Below are 21,124 nucleotides of genomic sequence, written 5' to 3'. Positions count from 1 at the left end.
GCATTAATGCTCTAAATTTACATTTGAATAACAATTTTCCATTGCGCAGAGTTTCTTTTTGCCTTCTCGATTGGAAGCTATTTTTTTAAATTAACGTGAACACTAGGATACTTCAATTAAAAGTCAAATATGAACAGTTAAAATTATAGAGGAATAAAAGGCGAATCAAATGAGACATAGGTTATTTAAACAGTTACATTAAATTTAGCTTAAATTTTCGGTTTTTGAAAAAATGACAAGTGCGGACTTTCTTTTTGGCGACACTATATATATATATATATATATATATATATATATATATATATATATATATATATATATAACAGTACAATAAGTGCATTGCAGCTGGGGGAGATTACTTTGAAAGAAACTAGAGTTTCATCTGTGTACTATCAATAAAAGTGCTGATATTAAAATCTGTTGAAGGCAGCACTTTGTATGTATGTATATATATATATATATATATATATATATACACACACGCACAGATGAAACTCTAGTTTCCTTCAAAGTAATCTCCTCCAGCTGCAATGCACTTGTTGTACTGTTAGAACAACTTCTGGAAGACCATAGAAGTCCTTTTGTGTGAGCGTGTCAATGACCCTTGTCGCAGCAACTTTCATCTCCTTAATTGTCTCATAACCTCTAAGATTTTTCTTGAGCTTAGAGAATGAACAAAAGTCACAGGGAGCAAGGTCTGGACTATAGGGAGGGTGAGGGACAGTCTTGATGCCCATCTTAGTCAAATAGTCTGTGACAAGGATGGGGTTGTGGACTGCATCCTTAGGACAAACTTTGTGCAAATTTTCCTCATCTCCAGTTCCTCACAGATAATTGTGTGTACAGTTCCCACACTGACATCAAACTGTGCACTTATTGTCTCTGTAGACACTCGACGGTCCTTATCCATGAAATTCTTTATTTGTCCAATCAGCTCTGCTGTTCTGACTTACTTACTCTTCCCATACCTCTCATCATCCCTCACAAAATCCCTGCCTTTGTTGAATCTCTTATACCACCCAAAAACTGATGCTTGATTCATGCAAGATGGTCCAAAATCTGTCTGAAACATTCCATACGTTTCTGTGGCAATTTTTCAAAGTTTAAAACAGAATTTTATTGCATATCGTTCTTCTAAAGTGTCCTAACATCCAGATTGCATTTTTGGAATTCACCAGCTATGACAATCAGGCTTTAGTAGGGTGTATTCCAATTCCTGCTGTAGTTGTTCATTTGAATCTGAAATCATAAAAATTGGTCTCTCATCTCATAAGATGTATAGAAATAACATACTGAATTTTCAAGAGTCTATGACAATTTTAAATGCCTGTATAAAAAGATTCTGGAAACTTATTGAAGGCCTTTGTGTATATATCTATATAATTATAAAACTCAAATGACCTTGTAACAACGTATGTAACTCACTTTCCGATTTACGACATCCGGTTGTGCGCATGACCTGCGCACTGAAATATTAACGTTGTTATTTCGAAATTATTTAACATGGGAAGAGTAGGGTTTAAAATAACTTAAACGTAATACAGAAATGAACGATGTAAAAAAAAAAAAAGCAGACAGTATTAATAATTGTTTATTTGGATGATTTAAACGCGAAAAAAAAAAGAACAATTGGGACGCTGAAATATTAACGTTATTATTTCGAAATTATTATTTAACATGGGAACAGTGGGGTTTCAAATAACTTAAACGTAATACAGAAATGAACGATGTAAACAAAAACAAAAATAAAGCAGATATATCAAAATTTGAATTTAACTATATGTATTATGGTATCTGTTCAGTGCATATTTACCTATAAGTATGGCTAATCACTTATAATTCAGTAACTGTAAATTTTTTTTTGCAAAAATAATCAATTATAATAAACAGAACGACTCATAGAAATCTATATATTTTTTTTTTTTCATTTTAATATACTTTCATAGAAATGTTTCTGTTATGTCAAAAAAAAACTATTTTCTTTACGTCACAAGTGTCACACTCATACATGAATTCCATAGATTATATAACATACTGACCCAACGGGTCACGGGTAGTCTAGTATATATATATATATATATATATATATATATATATATATATATATATATATATATATATATATATATATATCAGTACGTTTATTACCTACCTTTCTTTCATTTCTTGTGTAGCTTCAGTATTAACAACGCTAATGTGAGTTTCACTGCCATCATCCTGCAAGAAATCATTAAGAAAATTTTAATGACATCAACTAGGAAATTCTAGAGATGTCTTCATGAAGACCTCATCTCTTTTACGGCATATCCATCCTTTTTGGTTTATTGAATGCTGAACTGCAAGGCATATTGTAAAATAGCACCAAAATTGCATATGGACGCTGAAAATAATATTTTTCTTTTTAAATATTAGTAAACTAGCAGGGTTAACCGGCATTGCCTGGCGCAAAAGTGTATTATAATTTCTATCGCTCTCTCCACCACCCCTTCTTCTTCTTCTTCGCCCCAGCACATTCCTCTCGCTGATCACACTTACGCACAACTCATGTCGGCATAAGGGAAATAACTCCGTGAAAAGGAAGGTTTAAGGGTACATTCGAATATCTATGTATCTCATATAGAATTCAAGAATTAGCCCAAGGTAGGGAGTCCCCTTTATTTATGAGAACTTTGACTGAAGTAAAATCAGGCCAGAGAGAAGTCTAGCTGGAGATCCAAGGTGTCTTCAATAAGTTTCCAGACTTTTTTAGTATGGACTTTTATTGATAGTACACACATGAAACTCTAGTCCCCTTCGAAGTAATCTCCTCTGGCTGCAATACACTGGTTGTACTGTTCCAACAAATTCTAGAAGGCCCCCATGAATGTCCTCTTGTGCGTGTGTGTCAATGACCCTTGTCACAGCCTCTTTCATCTCCTTAATCATCTCATAACGACAGTCTCTAAGGTTTTCCTTGAGCGTAGGGTATAACAAAAACTCACAGGGAGCAATATCTGGACTATAGGGAGGGTGAGGTACTGTCTTGATGCCCATCTTGGTCAAATAGTCTGTGATCTTCTCTGTGCACCCTTGGGACAAATTTCACACCAATCTTCGACATCTTCAGTTTTTTTTTTGCAAATAATTTTGTGTACAGTTCTCACACTGACATCAAACTGTACACTTATTGTCTCTAGAGTCACGCATAGGGTGTATTCCAATTCCTTCTGCGGCTGTTCATTTGAACCTGAAATCATAAAACTTGGTCAGTCATCTCATAAGATATATAGCAATAACGTACTGAATATTCAAGAGTCTATGACAATTTTAAACATAAAAAAAAGTCTAGAAACTTATTGAAGGCAACTCATAGCAAAACAAAAAATAAACACAGTATAACAGGATTTTATGCCAGTTGTTTTTTTCTTACATAGAAATTTTATCCGTGTTCAAAATAAAGATATAAATGCAAAACAGCTGTTATTGATTGATAACAGCCACACCTATTGCAAAAAAATGTATTTGGAAAGTAACACGCACTTCATGACGAAAGTAAATGAATAAATTGCATCACTGCATTGTATGTTGTTGGACATCTAAGCTGTGTCTACCAAGAAATCGTTTTCACAAAAGAGTACACTTGGCGACAAATGTAAGAAACAACACAAAGTAATTATCAAAAGTTGGAACAATTACATCAAGGGCATTGCCAGGGCCGCTGCAAGGAAGGTGGGCTCTCTCTACCGTGCTAGAAATCTTCTAACACCCGAAAGTATCCTGTACCTCTATAAGGCCACTATTCGCCCATGTATGGAGTATTGCTGTCATATTTGGGCCGGTGCATCGGCTACTAGTCTATCGCTCCTTGACAGGGTTCAAAAGAGAGTCGCAAATCTGATAGGCCCTAAACTGGCATCTAAACTTCAGCCTCTGTCCCATCGTCGAAACGTTGCATCCCTCTGCCTGTTCTACAAGTATTATAATGGTGAATGCTCTGAAGAACTGCAAGCACTTGTGCCCGTACGACGTGAACACCCTCGACAGACCCGACAAGCTGCAAAATCCCACCCCCACACTGTAGAGATCCCTAGATGTAAAAGATCTTTCTACTCCAGTAGTTTCTTCCCCAGAACAGCTAGACTTTGGAATTCCATTCCAGGTCACTGCTTCCCCAACTGTACTGATATGCATAAGTTCAAGTGCAACGTGAACCAACATCTCGCTGCCCTAATCCCTACATAGTACCCCAGTAGATGTTTCCCCTGATAGTAGCCCCCTACACCAAAGTGGCAATGTGCCTTGTTTGGGGTGAAAATGTAATACAAAAAAAAAAAAAAAAAAAAAAAGTACCAAAAAGTTTATTTGAATAAAAATTATGAACCTTAAAGAAGCAACAAACTTGATTAATTGTCAAAAAAGAAATATGTTAAAAGTATGATGTTTGAAAGATAATTTTTTTTTTTTTTTTTGCAAAAGGTTACATAAGTGTTATCAAAGTCAGGTCAACGATAATGGCTGAATAAAACAGCATTAAAGATTTTAATGTTGTGCGCCTCTTTTTAACGGTGTCGTTACATTTCATCAGAGCCAACACGTTGTAGATTCTGCCTCAAGGAAACAGAAGAAAGGGGAAAACTCAACTTTCTTTTTTTTTTTTAACAAAAATCCTTCATATCTGGTATTTCCCACAATGCATTTTTTCTAAATATTTAAACAGTTCTTTCCTCCTTCTCCGGTCGCATGTGACTTTTCCACCCTGCTGTGACGTCACCCACACCTCAAGCACATGCTTCTCTGAACACTTGTGTCCTTTTTATCTCTGCTGTGACATCACAGCTTGGTCATTTTCATATGATTGCTGTTGCTAAGCCAGCGTCAGCAGCTTTTTTACACTTAGTGTAGATACAAATACAACACCATCCAAAAATGAGCGTTTCAGGTGATCACAAACGGTTATATAATAACAACCGAAAGAGATATCGTTGTTAGTTGATGATTTGGGACCAAGACGAATGAACATGTGGAATTCCTGTGCAAGCATCTCCCTCCTAACAACCAACCATCAATCACCGTCACCAACAATGAAGACACATTGTTCTATTTCATATATTAGTGTGTTGTTATTCTTGTAAACACTGCAGAAATATATCAGCGTGATGTGGCTGTGCTTAAAAATTGTTCGAAGAAATACACACGTTTCGTTTTGATTTACTTTCTTCGTCACTTCCAAAAACAAGCTAGTTTTCACAAGAACGTGTTAACTAAAAGTATTTTCAACCAATACAACCTGTTTCGAATCTCAAAAAGTAATGATTGCTCAACACCTCAGAAATCCAGAAAAAAAAAAAACTGCATTGCTGGTTTGCCATGAATAACAGGGATGTGCTCAGGGTAATGACAAAAGACGACATGATTCCATTTCCGTTTAATGAAAACCGGTTTTCTTTTATTTTTGTTGCAGTCTATTTACTAGTTGGCCAGTTGTGTACGAATCTCAAGAGCGATAGAAGCTGTCAATCATGTTTGAAAGTGACACAACGAGTGAGATCGGAAATATACCACTGTACTGATCCAAGTTATGACAACAGGACCATTGCCAGCACTCTCAAAATGCATTGCTGGATTGCCATGAATAACAGGGATGTGTCCAGGATGATGAAAACAAAGTTTCTGGCCACGGTTATGGTTTTTGGCTTGGTTTCAAGTGAGAGCCACTAGCAAAGAATAAATCGTTCGACCAACGTGAACCACAGCGAGAATATAGTTGTAATTAACATCTATACAAAGCATAAATGTCATTCAAGAAGGTCGAGAGTGATCAAGTGATTATAATAACACAATCTGCGCATGTGAGCTTAAGTGACCAACTTTATTCATTTCAACATAAAGTGCTCAACAATAAGAACCCAGTTCTTAAAGAGCCAGACATAATTATTACTATGTGTGTGTACACATTCATGTTTATTTAATAGTTATTATCTGAGTGAGATGACTGAATCGCTAACAAATGGCCTGAATAGCTTACCCTGTTCCCCCCCTCCCCTCCCGATTCGTTTGATTTACTCTATTTGTCACTTCCTAAAGCAAGTTAGTTTTCACAGGAACGTGCTAACTCAAATTATTTTCAACCAATGAAAATCGTTTCAAATCTCAAAAAGTAACAAGCCTATGTCAAATAAATAAGCCGCCATGAACTTTGAAATTATTCGAAGAATACACATGTAGATAACAATTATTCTGCACCTCAGAAATCCAGAAAAAAAGTTGCAGACATGTTTAATAACGCACTGACCTCAACGTGTAATAACAACTTTGTATTTCAAAGAATGTCCTCAATATTTGTTTCTCAAAAGAACAATCGCCTTCTTGTTTGTTTGTATACATGTGTAAGCATGAAAATTGATACTAACATCAACAAATGTTTGTGGATATTCAATAATTGATTGGTATTGATCTCATATCCATTACACTACAAAACAGTCAAACTGTTGACCATAAACGCACGAAAACAAAAAGTGGCCCATGAGAAAAATGTCTAAACAGGAAACTTATAAATGATTGTGAATGTGTAGTTGCAATCGCAAGGGGAATTGAAAAAACTCTCAAAAAGCAAATGGCTCGAATAGCTTACCTTTTGTCTTTCTCTGCTGCGTTTTGGATTTATCACTCCCTAAAACAAGTTAGTTTTTACAGGAACGTGTTAACAAAACGTATTTTCAACCAATGGAGATCGTTTCAAACCCCCCAAAAGTAACAAGTCTATGTTAAAATAATAAGCTGACGCAAACTTAGAAATTCTTATTAAAAAGAATACAAACAAAAGTTAGAAAGAGATTGAATCCAGTACACCTAAAAGCATCTAAGAACGTACCCTCAACATCCTCTCCCGTGTCTTTGGCTGGGGGGGGGGGGGGAGCACGAGGTAAGTCACAAAAGAATCCTCAATGATTCACATACAAGCCTTCTTCATATCGCCCACACATTCCTACACACAAGCAAAAGTCAGGTGAATGGCTTCTCACAGCTATACACTCCCTAAAAAGAACAAGGTAAACCAACACACATACACAATGCCACGTTGCTAAATATCTACACACGCATATATTGCTTAGATACACTGTAAACATATTTACCTACACATTTTTAAGCCTTGTGACTACTAATACAGCTTTCATTTCCCAAATATAAGTCTGCATGAATAAACATTTTCATGACTGAAAATAACATTTATATGCTTATAAAATTGTAGACATAAAAATGACAGTGAAATACTGTCAACAAATGGATGAAATTCATCAGAAACTTCGACAACAACACCCAGCATTAGTCAACAGAAAAGGCCCAATTCTCCTCCATCTCCATGACAATGCCTGACTGAAGATTACTAAACAAACTCTGTAGAAATTGAATGAATTGGGCTACAAAACTCTGCCTCATCTGCCATAGTCTCCAGATCTCGCACCTACCGACTACCACTTTTTTAAGCATCTTGAGAACTTTGAGTTAGTGTCCCCCAATGATGAGAAATGGTTTGATATCAAAAACGCCTTCAGCGACTTCATCACCACCAGAATGCAAGATTTTTAAGTTACTGGCATAAATTGTGGCAAAAATGTGTTGATTCTGCTGATGCTTATTTCAACCAATAAAATTTTGTTTGAGCCGAGATATGTTCATCTAAATTTAAAAGTTAAAAACTGCAAGAACTTTCTTATCAACCTGATATAAAAACTTGTGTGCGTGAGTTGAGTTGTCTTTGAAATTTTGCCTTGCAACTTTTCTACCAATATCAGCAAACTCATCAACATTTGCGAGACAAGAGTTAGGGAAAATATATTTCCACGTTGATTCAAGAAAGTCTGCTCTGTTCTTTTGTGTTAATAAAAAGCCCAATGCCATTTGTCATTTATTCAGTACAGTGTAGCAGTACTTTTGCTTGTTTCAATCATTAGCATACTTTGCTCTTGCCACTTAATTGCCTTGTAGCAGCTATCATCCTCGTCATATTGAGCCAACTTCCTCCTGACCACAAACTGCATCCTGAACCATTGCAGTCTAGTTTTATTGATTTGGGGCCAGGTCGCAGAGCATACCACCGCAGATTCAATCACTGGAGACCAATTACTTGCGGGCCTGATAGTACCGCCATGTCTTCCTTAATTGTTGTCACCCAGATTTTCAGCTGTCCACCAACACATTTGCACCAGCTAGGCAGAGAGGGGGAAAGGAAGACTTTGTGAATGAGCTCTCCGTCTGGTCAACAAGCTGCATGTCCAAATCACCAGAGACGGTGTTGAAGAAGGATGGATGACAGGGAACATAGGTTTAATCTTTAGTGAAGAATAAAAATTAGAACACGATCACCACTGCAGTATCGCAGAATGCTGTGAAGGCAGTCATTGCTGAAGACTTCCAGTTTGCATAGAACTGTCCAACTCATAGGCGATATCTCGCAGACATAAAGAAACATGGTCTTTACCATCACCTGATAGATGGCTCCCTTCATGTCCAAGCATATTTCCCATTGCAACCACAGAAACAATGGAGCTTTTGCATTATTTGTATATGTAAATGTCCAAATGTTGCGCAAATTCATTCATAGCTTGAAGTGGTTTATTATTAAATTATTAAATCTTTCTTATCTATCTGTCGATAGCTCAAACAGTATGGAACGTAGCTAGAGCATTTAATATTTTGGTTTTGATTCTAGTTGACGGCACCTAAGTAATTTTTTTTTTTTATTAATCTTTTGAAATCAGTACTATATATTAGGTACAATATAATATTCAATAGACAATTGGCTCTGTAATAATAAATACGAAATTTGCATGAATTAAAATATATATAAGCATATTTTATGACTGGGCAGCGCTAGGCGCCCTGCCTCCCCACTAGTATAAAAATGAAACAGTGGTTGATACCTAAGAAGTAAAATCTATTTTCATATATGAATTTAAGTTTAAACATTTCCTTAAACAATTGTAACATGACTAACAAAAACCTGTGTTTGTTTTACAAATATTTTAATGGGATGTGCTCTGATGAACTCATTGCCCTTGTACTCCCCCCTCGACCTACATACAGCTGACAAACCTTTCTAGCAGCAAAATCCCACGCCTACACTGTTGAGGATCCTAGATGCCGGAAAGGCTTCTACTCTAATAGGTTCTTCCCTTGGACTGTTAAAACCTGTGGAATATTATATTATGTATTAAATGTAATGTGAACAGCTATCTCACACATCTCCTCATATAGTCTCCTTGTAGCCATGATCTGAAATAATGACTACTTACGTCAAAGTGACAATATACCTTGTTTAAGGTGACCACTAGTTAAAAGTAAAAAAAATGCAACTCAAGTTGCTAATAACACCAACAAATCATTTAGAGAAACCACAACTAAAATATTAACTGTTCAGTATTGTTTTTTTTTTTTTTTTTTTATTTTTGGAATTCTTCGAGATGAGGTTTCATAATTTGTGTATTCAGTCTTTTCGCTGACTGTTATCCTCATCACCACGTTTCGACCAACTCATCCTCTGGCCTTCGTTAGGTGGTTAACCACGACGGGATAGGAATGGTGAGTCTTGTAACTGTATCTCCAGTAATTACTGCCTTCCATAGTTGTTGTCATCTCACCACGTTTCGGCGAACTAATCCTTTGGACGGCTTTGGATAGGATTGAAACACCTATCTTCAGCCAATGCTCACCTGGAACCGTAGAGATTCAACATCTCTATCCATTGCACCACGGAGCCCGCAAAAAAAGAATGAATGCACTGTTCAGTATTGTTACATTTGCAAATTACTTAGGACCTCTATCCAGTCATGGCTGACGGAACAAGAGTATACTACCCCCGTTAAGTAAATAAAGGGTTCCGCTCGAAATTCAGTCCAAATTCCCAAGTTCGACAGAAATATTCCTGAGTTCAACAGAAACATTCCCGAGTTTGACAAGATACACCTGAAGAAGGTCGGCGTTATATCGACCGAAACGTAGTGAAAATCACACTCAGGATGAAAACAGTAGTCCGACGAATACAAATAATATGAATAACCAACAGTCATCGCAAATATTCAGAAACGTCATTGTTTCACTATGTTTAAATCTGACAATACTGATATCAATAATGAATGCAGATGAAGGTCCTAAAAGATGATTAGTGACTTTTATGAGACTCGTTCTAGACAAGAGATAAAGCCACTTAATGTAAGAAGTTAAAAAAATGGTACTTCAAGGTCAAAAACTAGCCAACAAGTATTAGATGGATATATTCCGACCGAGAAAACAGCAATTCTCCTTCCTTTCTCAGAAACATGTACATTATAGATTTTATATTTTGAGTAGATCTATGGCTTTTTTCTCCATTCGCAACCCTTGTGCAACGTTTTCTTTTTTTAAGCAAATCGCTCCAGACAAGGAATGAAGCTACTTGATGTAACGAGCTAAAAAAAAAAAATCACTCCACCGTCAAGAACTAACAATTAATGTTATATTATATTCCGGCAGAAAAAAAAAAAAGGAATTCTTTCGTCTTTATCAGAAACATCATTAATGGAATGTGAAAACTAAAGGACAAAATAAAGCAAGCGAGAGTTAGGAGGCTGCCGAAAGTCAAACTAATGTCCACATTCTTCTTTCCGAAATGATAAAAGAAAGAAGGAAAAGGCAGAAATGACCAATAATCGACAAACTGCAATGTTTCAGCGATGACGAAATAAGGCCTTATGATGGTGCCGTCAGAAAATGGTTTCGGTTGAAAAAGTGCGCTTACCTTCAATTTGCTCCATATCGATTGTCGGATGTCGATGACTTTTCCATTTTTAATAACGCACGACGGGAGTTTGTCGACAAATTGTTTCACTGTCAATGCTGGCCCTGGGGAAAGAGAACAACAAAGAGGCACAAAATGTCAACGGACAGTTTATTCGAGACTGACCACTTTGGTTGAAATAGTGACCAATAATCTGTGCGCTCAAACACTTAGCTGATCAAATTAGATGTACGTTTTTTTATCTCTTTTGAAGATGGAAAAGTAAAGAGAACAAAGAGAGAGAGGGAGAAAGAGAGAGAAAAAAGAGATAAAGAGAAAGAAGAAAAAAGAAGGGCAAGACCAAAAGATGAAGAACCGATTATAAATTGATAACTATCATATTAAAAACCAATGATTCTTGGCTATAACCTATGCACATAAAAAATAAAACAAGAACATATGTGTGCATTTAATTGTGTGACAGACCGATGGACTGAATAATAGACTGACCAAGCCTGCATAAAAGCATCTCAAATTATTAGTTCAAACTATTCATTAGATTGTAAAAACTTGTGCAATGTTTTCAATGAATCAAAGAGAACCTTTTGATATATATATATATATATATATATATATATATATATATATATATATATATATATATATATATATATATATAAAAATGTAAAGTTGGTTCGTTCTAAAGAAATAAAACCATGTTTATACGTTACCAATTTATTTGAAATTTTCAGACAACCAATTTTTAGAGTCGAGGTATGTTTTTATGTTATTAAAATAAATTTACCTAATTAAAATTAAAATATTAAATAAAATAAATATATTTATTTATCGGTTCTGCGAATCTGTTCTGTTGATAAAACTGAACTTCCGGTTCGATTCATTTCACAGCCACGATTTGACGAAAGGTATAATTTTCTGTTAACTCGATAAGTAAAAAAACAAAAACAAAAAAAAACATATTTCATTTGTTTATCTTCCAAATTTTTTAATTTACACATCTTTTCTTTATTATATAAGGCCAAAAAAAAAAAGTTTTTTGCTTGCTTTTGAGTTTTTTTTTTTTTTCTATATAAGATTACTCATGCAGAGAGTGATCCGTGCTGAAATAATGTTATTATTTAAAAAGTCATTCTTAACATGGGGAGGTAAGGAAGTTTTGTACCTATTCTGTACTTTAACCTTACAATTGAATAAATAAATAAAAAAAAATCGTAAAACGTTATTTAAACGTGGAAATATGATTTAAAAAATAGCACGGCGCGGCTCTCTGCATTAGCACCATTTTTATTTATTGTTGTTGTTTCACGAATTTTCGGCCAACTATTCCTCTGGCCTTCATGAAAAGAAGTCCTTTTATAAATGTTCAGTAACTTTTTCCTTTTATTATTCTTAAAGAGTAAAACTTTTCTTATTCATGAAAGGAGTTAAGCCTACGTAAATAAATAAATGTTTGTACACGTGACAAATTATCAATAAATGGTTTAGTTACTTTTTTAAAAAACGTAAAAGTGCGAAAGGCGACGTTACGTTGTACAAACATTACTCCCATGCTTTATTTCTATACTTATAGGTTTTTGGAATTTTTTTTCACTGGATTATTATTGATTGGACACTAATTAAACAGATTATTAAAAAAAAAAATGTAAAAAAGAAATCATTATTTCGACATTTGAAAGTGGTGCTGTCTGTGCTCACTTTTTAGTTACAACGTTCTGATAAATCAGTCACCCATTTTGTAAGCAATAAAAACGCGGTATATCAAAACCATAGAAAGTAAAAATAATGAGTCTCTACCGCATTTGTAAGTCAGAAATATATTTGTTTCTCAAAGAAAAAAAAATAGAGAGAACAGGACTTTTTTTAATTGTTTTCATGAAAATAAAGTTTCGAGATTTTTATTTTATTTTTTTTTTTACTTATCATAACAAAAAAAACACACAGTTTGTGTGTGTGTGTGTTTTTTTTAATTGTTTTTGTGAAAGGTGAGTTTTTTTTCAAAACTTTTGTTTTGTTTCTTTTTAATTTTTTAAAAGTATTATAAATTTCACTAACATGCTGGAGAAATGTTTAATAATTTGGTATTTTTTTAGATTAGGTCCACCTCCACAATTTTCCTTTCAATGACGACATTTATAGGTTTCCGAGTATGCTGAACACGCAAATTGCATTGAAATTTTGCGGAAATAAATAGTTGTATTATGCATTGTATTCTTCGGCGGCCATCTTTTTACGTGCACACGCGCCATAAACAAATACACACACGTAAAAAAGATGGCCGCCAAAGATTACAATGCATAATACAACTTTTTATATCTTGATAACTACTTATTTCTGCAAAATTTCGATGCGATTTTCGTATTCAGCATAGTCGAAAACCATTTCAAGTCGTCATTTAAAAGAAAATTGAGGAGGTGGAGTGGACCTAATCTAAAAATTTACCAATAATTTTTAATCCCGTACGCCTCCCGATACATTGCTTCGTCAACATGCGACCATTTTATATCTCCCGAAGACACTTCCGTATTTAGAAAAAAAAATAAATAAATAAATAAATAAAAAGTGACCGATTTACCAGAACGTGGTAACTAAAAAGTGAGTATCCCTTTCAAATGTTGAAATGATTTTTTTTTTTTTTTTTTCAATTTTTTTTCATAATCTGGTTAGTGTTCAATCAATAATAATCCAGTGAAAAAATTTCAAAAAACCTATCAGTATAGAAACTCCATCACGTAAGTAAATAAATAAAAAATGTTACGTGCGCATGCGTAGCAGTATCAGAATTTTTGTAGGAATTTTTGACACCCCTAACACGAAACTGCGAATACAATATAAACATCTCGGAATTTCTCTGTTAAAAGTGGGTTATTTATTTTATTTATGGATTATACTTCCAAAATAAACTATTACAGTTGTTTTAAAAGTAATAGAAATATTTTTTTTTTTAAACATTAATGAATTTTCCGAACTCAATATTTTTCAATTTTTAAACTCAATATTTTTCAATTTTTAAATTTTAAAAATCTATCAAAATTTTTCTATTGATTCTATTTTTACGATATTTTCAGGGTCAATGTGAAATTTTATGTTCTTTCCAATAAATCGAATATAATATTTTAGACAAACGTTTTTTTTTTTTAAATTCACGAACCCACCCACCCCATACCAATTTTTAAGTGTCTATTAAAAAGTAAATACTTAATTTAGTAACCCGAAAGTAAATATTTAATTTACTCACAAATTGAAGAGAAAAGGTCAATACATAATATATTCAAATTTAAAAAAAAAAAACATAGTGTTCTTTTAGAATTTTACCTGTAAAGTTTGAAGTTTAAAACCTTTTTTTTAAACCACGTTATTTGTTTTTTCTTTTTTTTTTTTTTAATGGAACCTTGGTCCTTGCTCCTTTAATTGACAAAAAAATTAGGGCTTGAATTACATTTTTCGAGGAGTTATAAGCTTGGAAAGACAGGGGGTCGAATAATTCACGCCTCCCATTTTGTAAATGTCTAATAATAATTAATTTAGAACCCGATAAGTACATAATTATTTACTCACAAATTGAAGAGAAAAGGTCAATACATAACATAATATATTCAAATTTAAAACAAAAAAAAAACATAGTGTTCTTTTAGAATTTTACCTGTAAAGTCCGAAGTTTAAAACCTTTTTAAAAAAAACACGTTTTTTTTTATTTTTTTTTTAATGAAATCTTGGTCCTTGCTCCTTTAATTGAAAAAAAAATTAGGGCTTGAATTGCATTTTTCGAGGAGTTATAAGCTTGGAAAGATGGGGTGGAATTATTCGCTATTTTCAGGAAATTTCTGACACTGCTACTAGGGGGGTACTAAGGGAACGACCATTAAATAATTCTGCGGGTCGCCATGGAACTCAACGCCCAAGGAGTATCAAAATAGTTTTCATGATCTGAAGAAATTTTTTTTTCCGAAAAGTGGGTGATCACTTTTCCATCTAAATTTAACTTAAAATGAGCACCCACTTTCTGGCCACCTGAGGAAGGGGCATTTATTTTCGTGTTTATTGGCTTAACGGTTTTTTTTACAAGGCAGTTTGGTACGCGAATGCATATTTAACAGTTTTCGTTTATGCTCACGCATAGCATAAACAAAGGCTACGTCTGTGAAATGGAAAATAGTACTAGAGTTCAGGGGTTAATACCATGCAAAAGAAATCAAACAAAAAGACTTTTAAGCCAAGAAACACACAGAAAGAAAAAAAAAATAGCATCAATTTTTTTTCTATCGAATTCATTTGCTGTTTTTATTGAAAACTATTTTCCCCCGGATTTTTTATATAATTTTCCATTAAGGGCTCGTAAATAACAAAATTTTTTTTGTAGATTTTGGTGTGTTAAAAACGAATCTGCAAACCGTTTCCGTCACAAAAAAATAGTTTTTATGATATGAAGAAATTACTTTTTCGAAAAAGTGGCGATCACTTTTCCATGTAAATTTAACTTAAAATGAGCACCCACTTTCTAGCCACCTGAGAGAGGGGGGATTTTTTCCCATGTTTATTGGCTAAACAGCTTTCGTTTATGCTTACGCATAGCGTAAACGAAGGCTACGGCTGTTAAATGGAAAATAGTCCCAGAGTTCGGGGGTTATTACCATGCAAAAGAAATCAAACAAAAAACTTTTTAGCCAAGAAACAGAAAAATGCCCCTCTCTCAGGTGGCCAGAAAGTGGGTGCTCATTCTAAGTTAAATTTACATTGAAAAGTGATCACCCACTTTTCGAAAAAGTAATTTCAGGAATGTCATGAAAACTTTTTTTTTGCTACGTAAACGGTTTGCAGATTCGTTTTTAGCACACCGAAATCTACAATAAAATGTTTCGTTATATATGAACGTGAAACGGGCCTTAAAGTAAAATAATACCGGATTTTTTTGAGCAGATTTGCCGTTTAGTTGTACAAATATCCTCACACCAGGTAATCACTAAAAGGGATTTTTAAAAGTCGTCACCTGTATCGAGCAAAAGTTTAAAACCACCGATTATATGCCAGCCTACATCATGGTAACATATATTGAGTGAGTTCCTAACAGTATTTTTAGTTTAAACTCATTTTCCCAAAATTTCCCCAAACTTAACATGTTCAATACAGTCTGCCGCCATTTGTATTTTTCAGATATACCGATAAACATTGAATGTTTTTGAACCGATTATACATTACATAAAAACACTAAAATCTTATCCAGTTAGGTAGAACACTTACTTTTCTTGCCTTTGATAACATTTATTTGTTATATATTTATTTTTTGACAACTTCTTTGTATCTGTGTTTAGTAATATAAACCCTTTTCATTTAATGTAACGTTTAGTCGGCTCGAAAAACAGTGTTTATTGGTGTATTTGAAAGCTACAAATGGTGGTGGACACTGTTGATTACTTTAAGTTAGAGAAAGTGAGTTAAAACTAAAAAAAAACTATACAAAATACTGTCAGAAACCTATCCATTATGCCAGCCTATGTCATGGTAACATATGTTCGGTGAGTTTCAGACACTGTTTTGTATAGTTTTTAGTTTTCAACTTACTTTCCCAAACTTAACGTATTCAACAGAATTCGCGACCATTTCTGTTTTTTGAGCCAATTAAACATTTTACATAACATAAAAACACTAAACAATTATCCAATTAGGTAGAAACGTAAATTACCTTACCTTTGCTTTCATTTATTTGTTTTTGGACGACTTTTTCGAATCTGTGTATAGTAACCCCCCCTCCCCCCACCATCAACCAAATATTAATTACTAAATCACATTTTTTAAAACAAAAAAAAAAGCATTTAGCGTTTCAACATTTTTGCTACGTTCGGCTTCATCCACTAATTGTTGGTCAAGTCCAAAACATGAATGATTGACAGAAACTCTCGAGGATCCAGATCAAATTCTGCAAGAGCACCATTTTTTTCAGTTTCGCCTTCTTTTTCACTTTTTGCAGTGGATTGCTGTACTAATATAAGAAACATGCATTTTCTCTTTTATTAAATTTTTCCATTACACCAAATTGAGCCACTGCAACGCGTGGCAGGGTACAGCTAGTATATATATATATATATATATATAAAAGCTAAAACCTACTCCTTCACAGTAGAGATCCTTAGGTATAGGAAAGCCTTCTACTCCAATAGTTTCTTCCCCAGAACTGCTAGACTTTGAAACTCCCTTCCGGGATTCTGCTTTCCCAACTGTACTGACATGCAGAAGTTCAAGTGTAATGTGAGCAGACATCTTGCTACACATCTCCCTACATAGTATCTCTGCAACTTATGTCCCCGATAGTAGCCCCCTATTTCAAAGTGGAACTGTAACTTATTTGGGGTGAAAATTGAATATATATATGCTTTATTTTTTTTATTACCATTTTATCTGCTTAGTTACACATGTTTCGGTTACTGAATTGTATTGACGATCCAGTAACTTCATCAGACATTACAGAAAACATTTCTGTAATGTCTGATGAAGTTACTGGATCGTTAATACGATTTGGTAACCGAAACATGTGTAACTAAGCAGATAAAACGGTAATAAAAAAATAAAACATATATTTGTTCTGCAATAGTATTGAGCACTTTCTTCAGGTTTTTACTAATTATCATTTATATATATATATATATATATATATATATATATGTATATATTAAATGAAATACTGAAATGACGTAAGATTACAGATTATATATTACTGTAAACATAAAGTCCAAATAAATATTATTATATCAATATTTATAAGACAATCCTAAGCAGATAATGAAAGCTCAATATGCGAGAAAGAGCAATAACTGGAAATTTTGAGTTTAAAAATTATTTGTACTTCTTTATCAAACAATAAATGTTGTTGTAATTCTACATAATTTAACTCAGAATTTCCATTTATATATAGACTAGTATTTCAGCCCGGCGTTGCCCGGGTGTTTAGAGGTGTATGTTGAGCAAAAAAAAAATAATAATAAAAAAGCGGTCAATTTTTTTTTAATTTGACCCCTATTATGACTCCTTAACATTTATTGTTTTAGCCTCAAATAAAGTTATTAAGTTAGATCTATGTCCAAGAAACCTATATCTAAAATTACAAGTGTTTAGACCCAAAATTATCGGAAGCGAACTTTGATCCCTTAACACCCAAATTTCTGGCCGAAAACCGATCACAAAGATTTTCCCAAATCTCAGTATCCTGTATATCAAATTTCGAGTCTGTAGATTTAAAATTGACAGAGTTATTGAGTAGTGAAATGTACACACGCAGACACGTTCACTTATCTATCTATCTATCTATCTATCTATATAAAAGTGAACGTGTCTGTGTGGGTGTCTGTGTGTCTGTGTACATTTCCCTACGCAATAACTCTGTCAATTTTTAGTCTACAGACTCGAAATTTGATATACAGGGTACTGAGATTTGGGAAAATCGATGTGATCGGATTTTGGCCAGAAATTTGGCGATTAAAGGGTCAAAGTTCAACGATTTGACCTTTGAGAACTCTATCAAACTCCTCCGACAATTTTGGGTCTACGCACTTGAAATTTTAGATATAGGTTCCTTGGACATGGATCTAACTTAATAATATGATTTGAGCCAAAAATAATAAATTTTAAGGGGTCATAATAGGGGTCAAAGTTTTAAAAAATTGACCTCTGCGGTCTCTACCAAATTACTCAGACAATTTCTGGTCTAAATATTTGAAATTTTACATAAAGGGTATTCAGAGATAGGGCAAGCTTTTTTCATTAGTTTGGGTCAAAACTTTTTATTACCAATATATAAATGTATGTATGTATGTCTGTTTGCATTTCTGCCTTAAACTTTCAATAGAGGCGACGGATTTTACCAAGATCAGTATCGTTTTAAAGTTCGACCTTTCATATGACAAATATCAAAAAATTGGCTAAAAACATTAATATCTTCCTCTTCAACTAGGCACTTTTCTGCAGGGGGGGGTAACTTTTTCCGCCGATATTTTTGAAAGTTATCCTCTCCTTTAGATTGTCTAGCCTTAATTTAAAAAAATGTCGCTTCTGGTTTGGCGGTGGTCGTAATAGCATAAACGTTAGGTTTTACCCCGTTCTTTTCCTCCTTTGCGGTACGGGTTCGAGCCTGCCTTCCTACTACCACTTTTTTTTTTGCTCAACATACACATCCAAACACCCGGGAAACATTGGGCTGAAATGCTAGTATATATTAAAAGTGAACGTGTGTGTGTGTGTATATTTCCCTACGCAATATGTCAATTTTTAGTCTACAGACTCGAAATTTGATATACAGGGTACTGAGATTTGGGAAAATCGATGTGATCGGGTTTTGGCCAGAAATTTGTCTGTTAAAGGGTCAAAGTTCAACGATTTGACCTTTGAGAACTCTATCAAACTCCTCCGAGAATTTTGGATCTAAACACTTGAAATTTTAGATATCGGTTCCTTGGATATGGATCTAACTTAATAACTTGATTTGAGCTCAAAACAATAAATTTTAAGGGGTCAAAAAGGGATCAAATTTTAAAAAATTGACCTCTGCGGTTTCTTCCAAATTACTCAGACAATTTCTGGTCTAAACATTTGAAATTTTACATAAAGGGTATTCAGAGATAGGGCAAGCTTTTTTATCAGTTAGGGTCGAAAATGTTTAGTTACCAATATATAAATGTATGTATGTATGTAGGTATGTTTGCATGTCTGCCTAAAACTTTTGACAGAGGCGACGGATTTTATCAAGATCAGTATCGTTTTAAAGTTCGACCTTTCATATGACAAATATCGAAAAATTGGCTAAAACCTTTTTCACCTTCAACTAGGCACTTTTGTACAGGGAAGGGGGTAACTTTTTCCACCGGTATTTTTGAAAGTTATTCCCTCCTTTAGATTGTCTAGCCTTAATTTTAAAAATTTCGGGCCTGCCTTCCTACTACCACTTTTTTTTTTTGTTCAAGAGACACATTCACACACCCGGGCAACGCCGGGCTGAAATGCTAGTATATATAGATAGATAGATTAGGAGGTATATTTGGTAAAAAAAAAAAAAGCAGGGAAAAAAGTGCTCAATGCGTTAGTAGAGCTAAATATGTTTTTATCATTTCAACCTCGGGTATTTTTTTACTTAAATCATTACAAATTGTTTCAATAGACAATACAATAAATCATCCAGCCGATCTCGTCAGACGATCTAAGCCAAAATAAATTAGAACGAAAAGATTCTTTTAAATTACGTATGGGTACAACAAAACCAAGAGTTGAAGTGCTGGGGAGAGAGAGGAGTGAGAGAAGAGAAAAAGAAAAGGGATGGGGGGGAGAAATATAGATTATATTTATAATTAGAATTGATATTAAAAATTAAGAATAGAAGGAAAACAATTAAAATGAAGTGGGAGATTGTTTGTTAAAAGGGATAAAAAATAAAATTAAAATTTTTTTTTAAAAGATTAATAGCATATAATATAAAAGAAAGTAAAGTAAAATCGTAAAAGTAAGAAATAGAAAAATATGTCGAAGTTAGAAAAAAAATATATATATATGAATTAAATAAAATTGTAGTCATGCTGATGAGATGTGATACATCGATAAATTTTTATGCATGTGAAAATATTTAAATGAATTGTTGACTGGTCTATTATACTTGCATGAATAGGAATATTCGATGTATCCACATAGGTCTGTTCCGTCTTTTGGTCTTTTACATTTGTTTGAAATTGTAGTTTTAAATGTATTCTTGCCGATTCGGTCAGTTCATCAGGTTGTCCCTTGATCCATTACACTTGTATGAAATAACAATTTTGGATCTATGGAAACAAGCTTAATCAGTCCATAGGTCTTGTTGGATACTGGGGAAGTATGTATTACATATGTGTGTCTAAATACGTGTATCGTCCAGTGGTATAAAATGTTTTTCTAATGAATGTGTGTAAACGGTTCTCCAACTTTTCAACATGGCAAGGAAGAAGAAAAGGAGAAAAAAAAAGAAACAAAACAACACACTGAAATATATTTGTTATAAATTTCAAACAAGTAAAATATTTGTTTATTTTCCTAATATTACGTTGTGATTTGGCTTTCAAGCGCACTTGATGCGTATTTTATTTTATTCAAATTAAAACAACGTTTCTATATGAACTCTCATCCTTGACGTTATTCTCGCATTACCTACGCACCATTCAAACATTTCAAAATACAACCACGGAGATACAATGCACAGCTCTTTACAAACAGACTTCTTTCTCCAACTTTACAATATGGCAAGGAAGAAGAAAAGGAGAAAAAAAGAAACAAAACAACACACTGAACACGGAGTATACCTCTGAAATATATTTGTGATAAATTTCAAACAGTAGTTGATGGGCAAAAATCAGAAGCTCACAGTAT

At 33.7% G+C, this 21,124-nt stretch overlaps 1 protein-coding gene across 4 annotated transcripts in view; it reads right to left on the bottom strand.

The window, feature by feature from the left end:
- LOC145241437 (UBX domain-containing protein 11-like) overlaps nt 1-21,124 on the bottom strand; it is a 303,692-nt gene that overhangs the window by 14,813 nt on the left and 267,755 nt on the right. For all 4 annotated transcript variants that reach the window (XM_080104392.1, XM_080104390.1, XM_080104391.1 and 1 more), the window contains 2 exons: nt 10,754-10,857; nt 2,153-2,217 (listed from right to left, as the gene is read on the bottom strand). In XM_080104392.1, coding sequence (XP_079960518.1) covers nt 2,153-2,217; nt 10,754-10,857 — 169 coding nt within the window. The remainder of the gene's footprint in view (nt 1-2,152; nt 2,218-10,753; nt 10,858-21,124) is intronic.

Source organism: Euprymna scolopes, chromosome 20 (assembly GCF_053919585.1).
Source record: "Euprymna scolopes isolate OS-2025 chromosome 20, ASM5391958v1, whole genome shotgun sequence".
Lineage (NCBI taxonomy): Eukaryota > Metazoa > Mollusca > Cephalopoda > Sepiida > Sepiolidae > Euprymna > Euprymna scolopes.
The sequence above is the reverse complement of the archived record's forward strand: the minus strand, read 5'-3'. Positions and strand labels throughout refer to the sequence as shown.